Source organism: Gallinula chloropus, assembly GCF_964237585.1.
Source record: "Gallinula chloropus genome assembly, chromosome: 10".
In the NCBI taxonomy this organism is placed as follows: Eukaryota; Metazoa; Chordata; class Aves; order Gruiformes; family Rallidae; genus Gallinula; species Gallinula chloropus.
In genome coordinates this window covers 19,175,279-19,185,668 of record NC_140095.1, presented here as the reverse complement: position 1 = coordinate 19,185,668, position 10,390 = coordinate 19,175,279, and the positions used below count along the sequence as shown (strand labels likewise).

The following is a 10,390-nucleotide window of genomic DNA, read 5'->3' as shown; positions in this document are numbered from 1 at the left end:
CCAGAGCTGCTGCTGGAAACAGGGTGAGTAGGAGAGGAGATGGACACAGAAGCGAGACCACCATGTGTGAACAGCAGTAAGCCAGTAGATCAGACCAGCTGCCCTGAAAACCCCAGCCTAAAATTCCCCTTCTGACTTACAGTTGCAGTCGTTTTAATCGATAGAATTTTAAATCCCATCAGTATCTCTGTGACTTTTATGTTTGTGCAGAGCTTGGTACCCTTTGTGTTTATCTTCACCTACTTCTGTGCTTTCCTAAAGACCCAGGACACAAAGCCCAAGGCAGATGCCATGGACAGGACTGCTCACCAGTATCTCACCGCTCAGCACATCTCAAACAACACCCCTTAGGATGCAGTTTTCCGTAAGGACTGGGAGGGGAATGAAGGGTGTGAAGAAGGAACAGATCTGTTGGCCAAAATAAAAAACCATGACAGTTCTTCCATGGGTGGCCTTTGTCCTGACAGAGGAGCAGGCAACTCAACAAGTGAGACCCACCTCCACATCTGACTAACTTCTGGACATCCAGGATCCATCAGGCTGTGAGTCTCCTCCAGCCTCATGCTCTGCACAGTGCTGTTCATTCATGGGCTTAAATTCTGCCTGCCCAGAAACAGACATGCACCTTGCCTCTCCTCTGGAACTAACCCAACCTCCCCGTGTTACTGAGGAGACATTAGCAGCGCTCTGGAGTGGCTGAGGTGGAAATCGAAGTGGCAGGATCCAACACAGTGTCCCCAGCCCACACACATGTGGGCTGCAGCCACAGGAGAGAGGAAATGGGCAACAACTTGAGGTGATCTTGGCGTGGGACACTATGGGACACTGGTCTCTCCAGCTCTTCCTTCACCTGGCTGATAAATATCAGGGTGGCTGGAGCTGCTGGAGCTGGAGATGGGGAGCAGGTTTTTCTCCACGCTCCTGGTCCCAGCGCAGGAGGATGTTCATAGGTGTCCCCAAGCACCTGGCCAGAGGTGACAGGGCTGGTAGGACTTCCTTCTCTTCTGTGTCCTGGTTTTAGCCTGGTTTATGCTGGCTGAGCTCTGCCACATCTCTGCTATCCTCCAGCCCGTGCCGCAGCCCTTCCCACATTGCCTGGACTGATCCTCTCCTGAATTCCCCCGTTCCTATCCCTGCAGGACCCATTACCCAATGCATGTTAAAAATGACCAAGACAAAAAAAAAACCCCAAATGCTGATTGTGGGTCATCCTTTTTATTTGCACAACACCCAAACAGACCGCGGGTGTTTTGGGAAGATGTGTATCTGGGAGCTTTTGCACCAGGCTCAGATGGACCAGTCCCTGTCCTGTGTGATGTCCCCTGGCCCCCGGCACAGGCAGTGTCCCCTGGACACGACGATGTCCCTCGGACACAGAGATGCTCCCGACAGGCAGGAGGTGGCAGCATTGCATAGCCCAAGGAGCTCCTGCTCTCCTGCATACGGTCTCCTGCATTTGTCTCCTTCTCTGGAGACATTCAAACCCGCCTGGATGCGTTCCTGTGGGAAGTAATCTCGGTGATCCTGCTCTGCCAGAGGGGTTGGAGGAGATGATCTTTTGAGGTGCCTTCCAACTCCTGACGTTCTGTGATTCTGCGATACCCATGCACGGTCTAACCACTGGCCTGGAGCTGTAGGCCTGTTTTTCCAGCTCCTCCAAGGATACATCAACTGGAGCCAAACGCCTCCGAACTGCTCAAATCCCATCCTGAGCAACCATTAAAAACAACTAAACCCCAAAGGCCGCTAAGAGCGCATCAGCCCGAAGCTGCCTGCGAATCACCGTTAGCGGCACCGCGGGGGCAACTGAGGACACGGGGCCTCTGCATTTAGAAATGAGTGTGATGTTTAAGGTACCTCATTTGCCCTCAAAGCTCCAGCCCCCTTAACTAGTGTGTGATGTATCCGAGCTCCTCCGCACAAGACTCCCATTCCCTGTGAGTGACAGCAGTGCAGATATTCTTGCTTGTGCCAAGGCTCTTTGACAGAACCGAGGTGGGAATGAGTTGGAGGTTAGCTCGCTCCCCGAGCATCGTTTTCATGCTGGTGCATCTGGCACAGTCTAGGCTGATTCTGAATCCTTTGCATTTTATTTTTATTAAAGATGCAGAGAGACCCGTAGTAAAACCTTGGATCTAAGCTCGGGGAACTTGGAGCTGCTACGTGCAGTTCAGGGGATTGCTGGCTGCCAGTTTTTCCCTCACCATCCCTCCTGGTCTCTCGCTATGGAAGTCATCCTGTGGAAGAAACACAGGCAAATCACAGACTTCCCTCCATGCCTAACAGCCAGATGGACACGAGCCAGGACTGGTTTGCACTTGTGCAGACACAAAGTGTTTGTACCACAGTGCCTTTACCAAGCTAGAAGGCAACATGGCGAGTGCAATAAAAGCCTCTATCACCCTGTGGATGCTGTTCAGTTAAGAGGACCCCTCTACCTTTATATGAACAACTTCCTACCGATATAGCGGTGTCCTCATCACTTAATCTCACTTTTCTCCAAAACAGTAATTCAAAACAATCCTGTACATAAACCAGCCTTGAAATCAGACCTTTTATTGTTGTCTTTAGGTGCACCAGGCAAGCTGGAGAGCAGTATCTTCGAGTGCCCCCCTTAGAAGCAGACACCCCAAAGCAGGCTTTCCTTCTGTGTAGACCCACATCACACACGGCTGTAAGAGCTTGCTTTCTCCCGCAGACTGAATCATTTCCCAACTGTCGATCTGCACAGCAGAAGACGGGGCTCTGACAGGGAGTGACGATGAGTCACCGGGAATTCACAGCTTTGTGTTCCCGCAAAGGAAGAACTCGCACTGCCAGGGGGGGCAACGGAGGAGAGCTGGGTTTGACAGACAGCGGGAAACAGCTCCCGGAGCACCGGCTGCTGAGCCAAAGCCACCTGGGGACGGCGAGGAGCCGTCTGTAACAGCCCCGCCAAGGCAGGGGCCGCGGGGCCAGGCGATGTGCCCGTGACAGGGGTCCCTGGGAGGGGGGCCGCCGCCTCCTCAGGCCCCTAAACCCACCCCTGGCTTGGGAAGCTCTGGGCAGGGACGCGCCGCATTATCCCAGCAGCCCGAGGCCGAAGGTGGAGGCCCCGGTCAGGCGTGGCGGGGCAGGCAGCGAAGGGCAGCGCCGAGCGCGGGGCGGGCTCCGGCGGGGCAGGCGGCGGCCTCACACCGCTGACATGCACACACGCAGGCAGAGCCGGGCGGCGATAAGAGCCCAGGAGCGGCACCAGCGGCCCGGCCGCGGCCCCGCAAGCAGCAGGCGGGCGGCCCGCGTCACGGCGCGGCCTCCGACCCGGCCTTATCTCCCCCTCCCCGGCCGCCACCTCCCCGCCGCCCGGGCGAGGCCCCGGGCAGAGCAGGCAGCCGGGAACATTCAGCTCCGACCGCCCTGCTGCTCCCGGCCGCAACTAGGGCAGCACCCAAAACAAGCCGGTCGGGGCTGGGCGCCTGGCCCTTTAAGAAGCGGGTGAGGGCACGTATGCTTCCCGCCTTCCTCTTCCGCCCGGTCTGGCGGTCGAGTAGTGCGCATGCGCACGTGCACCGCGCTCAGCGGCGCCGAGGCGGGGAGGGCGGGTGGAAAGCGACGCGGGTGATTGGCTTTGAGGGCGGGCGGCGCGCGCGCGTGCGCGCGGAGGGCGGCAAGACCGCCGCCTCTCCGGCCCCTCGGGCCCGCGCGCAGGCGCCTGGAAAGCAGGGGCGGGCTTGTCCGTGGCGCATGCGCGCTGGGCGCCCCGCCTGCTCCCAGCGTGCCCCGCGCGGTGAAGAAGCGGCGGCTGCAGGCTGTGGGCATTTTGTGTCCGCGGTAGCAGCGGCTGCGAGACAAGATGGCGGCGGCGGCGGCCGAGTGAGGGACCGGCGGCGGCCGGCACCCGCCGCGGCCAGCGGGCTTGGCGGTTCCTTTCCCCCCTTTTCCCCAGCCCTCACAGCACTTCGGTGGCCGCCTCTCGCTTCGTCTTGAGGGCGCCGAGAGTCCAGCGCCGCTCGGCTGGGCGAGCGGGACAGAGCCGCGGAGGGGACTGTCCGCCGGAGGGGCCCGGCTGGAGCTGAGCAGAGGGGACCAGCCTGTCTCGTTCTGCTTCCCCCCCCCCCCCTTCCCCTCCCCTCTTCTCCCTCCCCTGCCCCTTCCCCTTTCTCTGGGGCGGCGGTAGAGCCCTATTTCTCCCCCCGAGCCTCTCAGCGCCGGGAGGGCCCCTCAGCCGCCCCTCGCCATGGCGAGTAGCAGCGGCTCCAAGGCCGAGTTCATTGTCGGAGGCAAATACAAGCTGGTGCGGAAGATCGGGTCGGGCTCCTTCGGGGACATCTATTTGGCGATCAACATCACCAACGGGGAGGTAAGGGCGGCTCTCACTCCCTCACCTTCCTGGGCCCGGTGAGGTCCCTTGCGCACCTCGGGGAGAACCAGAGAGCGGAGGTAACCTTCCCGAGGCCAGCTGGAACCCTGGCTTTGCCCCCTCCTTGCTCTCGGTTCAGCCGCCTGCAAGGATCGCGCGGCTCTGTCTCGCCAGGGAGGCTCAGCCGCCCTCCGCGGGGCTGGGGGGTGAAGGTGCGTACTCCGGGGCTGAGGGGCTTCCCCCCCACACCCCGGCGACGACCTTCATCGCCGGTGAGGGTGGCAAAGCCCCTTCGACAGCAGAGCCATGCAGCAGTGATCTCCCCACCCAGCAGTTGTGTAGCTCACTTGTGAGTGATGGGGAGAGGAGACCACCATTGTGGGAGAGCATACTTTGTCTTTTATGAGCGGCCGAAGTCTCCCCTCTCCCACTAGTCTTCTGTTTCCCCTCCTCTTGCTGGGGAGCACTGTGTCTCGTTTTTATCAATAGTTACAGAAACAAAGAAGAACCCTTGTTTCTCCAGCTTCTTTTCTTTTTTCTTCCTCCCCCTCACGGCTCTGAGCTGTAAAGAAGAAACACCCACGTATGTTCTTCCTCGCTTACATGGATCTGAAGACTTTCCATCTCCAGCTCAATTTCACGTCCTGGAATGGATAATTTATGTACAAATCACAATACGGATTTTATTTGAAGATGCAACATAATGCAGGATGTCGGGCACGGAGAGCTTATAAAATTAAACCTGAAAGCATTTGCAGCAGGGATGTGTGGGGGATGTTTAAACATTGTGCCCCTTAAGCCTCTGTGGCACCGCTGAGCTTGGTGGACGATCTGCTCTGACTGCTTGTTCCCTCTTACCGTAGGAAGTTGCTGTAAAGTTGGAGTCTCAGAAGGCTAGACATCCCCAGCTGCTGTATGAAAGCAAACTGTACAAGATTCTGCAGGGAGGAGTTGGCATCCCACATATACGGTAGGAATTGTTAATGTCTACTAGTACAGGGATTCTCCTTTAACGTTAGTGTGAGGCAGAGGTTGCCAACATAGAGATTTATCTGTGAGGGATTGCTTTGTTGGGGTGAAAAATGCTATATTCCAAGCTCTACAACTAGTTGGGTACCCTCCTTACCGACCCACTGTCTCCTCTCACCCGTACATGCAGTGCTTTGATAAAGGAGACCTGGAGCAGCTCCTGAGCTATGAGAAATTCTTGTCTTGCTTGGAATGAAGCGTGTGAGTGTCTGGGTGGGAGCGGGTGTTCTGGGGGAGGCTCAGAGTTTGGAGCTGGGACTGGAAATGGCTGCTTTCTTTTGTTGCCTCTCTCTCTTTCTCTTTTTTTTTTTTTTTTGTTCCAACATGTCTTCCTCCTCCGCTCAGAAAATGGCGGATGGACGTGATTAACCCTCCCCCTTCTCGTGTTGGGACAAGGGACGGGCTCAGGCATGTATCTTTTCCTTTCATAGTTATGTGCTGCAAGGCTTGAGACTGCGGAGAACCTCAACCAGGAATGAAATGGCAGCCCCTTTCTGTTACCCGCAACAGATGCGTCACTAGGATTTCCTACAGTTAAAGTGCCAAGATAATCCCTCCCAGTTGCTCATTATGCAGCTTCCTTGTTTCAGATTTTGCCTGGAACTTTCAATAGTGGTTAATAATTCCCTCATCTGGAAGAAAATCACAGCTGCAGCAGACTCTAGGAGGAGTTCTTTCTCTTGAGATTATGGAGGTGTTATGCTGGGTTAGTTCCCAGCCACTGAATCCTGCATCAGAATAGATTAAACAGAACTTCAGTTTTCTCCAGAAAGACTGTGCAATAAATTGTTCTTATCTTAAAAAGCCAAAACTTTTTATTAATTGTTTTAGAAGTTAATTGCTTCAGAGGTAGTATTTGTTAGGTTTGCACTAGGGCATAAAGGAGTTATGTTCCTTGAGTTACAGAAATTATTTCAGTTTATATACTGGGTCAAACTATGGGTGCAGTTTAATCTGTTAACCCTTCCCGGCTCTGTATGTGCACCTGGATCAGTAGTGGCCTGTAGGGTCTATTGTAAGGTCATAATGCTGACACATTCAGATCATGTATTAATTTTAGCAAAACCTAAGACAAGTCTGCAGTTCTGAGGTTAATAGAACCTTCCCCCTACTGAACACAACTGGCATAGTCTTGAACATAAGCTGGATCTATATACCAGATGAGATGGTGTTGTCCTGGCCATCTGTCCTCATTCACTGCAGCCTTTTGCAGGAGTAGAATAAGCATATCTGAATTAAAGGGAATACTTGCAGCTTATGTGAAAACAGATTTAGTCTTTTTCGGACTGCGGTTTCCTTCTTCAACTGAAGGTATATGAAATGTGGTTTGGAAAGCTGTTGTGGTATAGTTAGGTGCGAAAACAGGGGTAACTGGGGAAACAGCCAAAGCAAGTGCCTATCAGGTGTTTGATTGCAAAACTGGAAAAGCAGCCATTCTGAAACTTTTTAAAAATGTAAATAAAGGTTTGGTGCTATAATGAGGCCTGAATTTTAAATTTGCCAGCTTCTCCATGTAACAGAAGTGAACTGCTCAGGTTTTGGAATTTGGTTAAAATTCCACCTGAGAGCATTTTAATTAAAGCTGAAATGCTGCAGGTAATCTTGGATGTTGAGAAACCTAGTTCCAGCTTCAGTAGAGCAGTCATCTTTAAGTTGTCATTCCTGTTTGATGTTTGTGTGTCTGAGTTTTGGTATAACCCAAAGCTGTGGTTTAGCAGTCTGACCACCACATGGGAACTGCAACCTCCCTTGAACGCACACTTCCTTTCTGGTCTCTCCTCCCCCCAGAATACAAGATCTTAGGAGTGGACAATGGAGGCAATACTCAAAACAACTCAAATTGATTTATAGACTCATTGTGCTAAAGCTCCGTGATTTATTTGATGTCATTGAGTCTTAAAGTTGCTGACTTTCAGGTTCTCAGGGTGTTGATCTTTGTAGTATTTGTGTAGAAGAGTCTTCCAGAAAAGTTTTGGAAGTAGACTTGTTTTTTTGTCTTCAGAAGCAGCATTAATTTAAAATCTATTTGTATGTACCAGATGCTGCTTGACAGGTTCTTTGACTAGGCTTCTGTTACTAGTTGTCATACAACAAGACGACATCTGGTGATGCTTAAAGAAATCCAAAATAGTGTTTTTATGTTCATCCTCTTTAGGAGGAAGCTGAGCAGGGTATCCAGCATGGGCTTTGTGACAAGCATTAGAACGTGATCAGTTCTGTCGAAGCAGAATCCACAGTAATCTGAATCTTAAGGGGGAGGACTTGACCTAATGAGATGTATCGCTGAGATGTTTAGAAAGGATTTAGTTTTTTACAAAGAGTTAAAATTGAGATTACTGTGCATATCGTTTCAGAGGGTTCAGGCTTTTCTGACGTGTCTGTGGCAGCAGCTAAGCTGGGAGAATGTATGACTTTGTCCTTAGGTCACTTGGTGTGTGTAATTGATAATGCACGTCCCGCCGTTGTTTTGTAATGGTATGCTGTCAGGTTGGAATAAGCTGTTCTTGGCTCAGTATATTTAGAAAGATGAATCAAGTTGAATGAAAACCTTTCAAAACATTTGTTAAAATTTCTGTAATGTGACACCTTTAAGCAGCAGCACAAACAGCATTTGATAGAAATTTAAGGAATAATGCAAAGCTTTTCTCGTTCCATAAGCTGGACCCAGCAGCATTTTTATCCCAGTGCTACACATGTGGGAAACAGAGGCACATCATCTTGCATTCCTCATTTAAGAATGAGGGACTTTTTTCTATTTGTCATCTACTGAGGTAAATGCAGCGGCTGAGATCAACTCATTAGCAGTTACATTATGTGGCTTTGCCCTAGTAAAGTGGTCTGCTGTGGTTCTTTGACTCACAACACTGAGATAATAGGTGAGGTATGGATAGTTCATTTGTTTTGGGCATCTGTTCCTTAAACTGAGTTTTGCCCTTAAGATGTGTGATTGCAAACTGCTTATCTGGAATGTTGCTTATGTTACCTAGAACCAAGCAATTTTAACTTTTTTTTTTAATAGCTTTTAAGGCTGATTTGATGGCCTTTCTTGCTGATTGCAAGAAAGCTCATGAGCAAAATCTCAGTTCTAGAGGTTTTTTAAAATCTTGCTTCTGTGGGATTAACTGTGAGCCTTCACTTGTCATGGGAGTTGAACAAGGTGCCTTGGTACTCCGCTGTAACAGAACATCTGTTTTTTTTTCCCTAAAATAGTGAAAATTGAGATTGGAATGTCTTCTCTGAATGTTCCAAACCCATTTTAGACTTGCAAATCTTTGACTTTCCTGCTTATTGTTGCTTTCTGAAGGAGTAGTGCAGTTTCTGAACTTGCCCCCAGGGTTTTCACAAAATACAAATGCAGTTTTCTATTTTTTTAAGCTGTAGTTTGTTCTCGATGTGCAAATTTTGGTTGATTATTACCTTTATTTTTCACAACAGGCTCTTGAACTAAGCTTAACATTCTAACAATCTGATCTGCCTTTCGGACACAATGCAAAGTCTGCAGTATTCTGCTGGGCTTATTGTTCTCAGCCATCAGCTGTTGTGGGGGTTTCTTTCGTTTCCAGTGGCAAAGCATTTTTAGTTGTAATCTTGTTAACTAGGCACTGATCCTGTTAGTTTGGGCTATATACCTTTATTCCCAAATTCTTGGTTCTGGCTTGGAGTAATGCAGCAGAGTATGTTTAGGGATTTTTAAAAATGTTTTATTCATGGTATAACTCTGTTAAAGCACTCCTGACAGACACAATTGTTTGAATTATCTGTGACAGCTGCTCTTGACTTTTGCTATTTATGGTGTTTATCAACTATTGCTGATACCCTTTATGAAGACTACCTTTAGGTACACTTCCAGATATATACTTTTGAAGGAAAAGTAGGCTGCAGATTTTTCTGCTGATGGAAAACAGCAGTGCTGGAACCAGGCATAGCTATGGGTGATGTATGGCACGTGTTGCACTTAAGAGCAGGAACGCAGCACAGTGAATGCAAAACATTCACTATGTATTCTTGTGTGGACAAAGCTGTACAGTGTCTGAGGCTAAGCAAGGTGATGTTGAAATTGAGTTGTTTGTAAGGTTAAAAAACAAATGCAACTTTTTTTGCAACATTCTCTTGCAAACTGAACAAGTGAATCCATTTCTGAACTCTTCAGTACAGTAAGTTCTTGCAAAATATTTTGTTGAGAAATCCAGTGTTGCCATCCCTGTTATCACTGTGCATCTTCAGAGGAGTGAAGCATATTGTAAAGTTTCTTGCAAAAGAACCAATCTATAAAAGCATCCTCAGTTACTGTGCTTCTGGTTGCTTACTGCTGTGTGGTTGGATAATCTATTAGTAACAGACTTTGCCTGTGTTTGTCTTCTAAGTTGTAACGTAATGGAAAAATGGTTGAGTTTGGTAATCTTTGGGTTGTTCTCACAGTGCATTTTTCCTTGAGCACTTTAAATTTTGATCTCTCTTGCAGATTTTTAAGCATTGCTTAAATCCTCTAAATCACCTTCATTTTAAACTGTTGCAAATTTCCTGAAGGATTAAAAAAAAATACCCACCAGACCCCCAAAGAAACACCACCCTCCCCACCCCCCCAAAAAAAATTATAATAAAGAAAAACCCCACAACCCGAAACTGGTAGTCAGTTAGTGTGAAATGTGTTCTGCCTTTCCATTGGTAAGACTGATACTTTCATCTAGGTCTGCAGGTAATGAGGAGGAAGTTACTAGCAACAGAGCCTCCTTTAATTAACCTTCTGTTATTACTTAAGGCTGCATGCTGAAGGGCAGAGCCACTCTAGTAGATAAGAGGAAGCCTCTTGTTCTGGTAGCTCAAAGTAAAATTGAAAGCTAGTCTTTTAAATTAATAGCTAATTTTTTTTCTAATGAGGGAATGAATGTCTTTACCGAAAATATTATTTCATGTTTTATAGCAATCTAAACTTCTGATTTAATTGGTCTTTGTGGACTCCTTAGAAGCATCCAAGAGAGACCACAGTTTGAATACAAATTAAGCTGTCCTTTTTTGATTATT

The 10,390-nt window shown here is 49.1% G+C and overlaps 1 protein-coding gene across 4 annotated transcripts in view; it reads left to right on the top strand.

Annotated features, from left to right (window-relative positions):
• Positions 1 to 3,792: 3,792 nt before the first annotated feature.
• CSNK1A1 (casein kinase 1 alpha 1) overlaps positions 3,793 to 10,390 on the top strand; it is a gene marked incomplete at its 3' end in the record, with an annotated part of 33,809 nt that continues 27,211 nt past the window's right edge. For all 4 annotated transcript variants that reach the window (XM_084268518.1, XM_084268517.1, XM_084268515.1 and 1 more), the window contains exons 1-2: positions 3,793 to 4,339; positions 5,203 to 5,309. In XM_084268518.1, the coding sequence (XP_084124644.1) occupies positions 4,217 to 4,339; positions 5,203 to 5,309 (230 nt within the window). In that variant the 5' untranslated portion in view covers positions 3,793 to 4,216. The remainder of the gene's footprint in view (positions 4,340 to 5,202; positions 5,310 to 10,390) is intronic.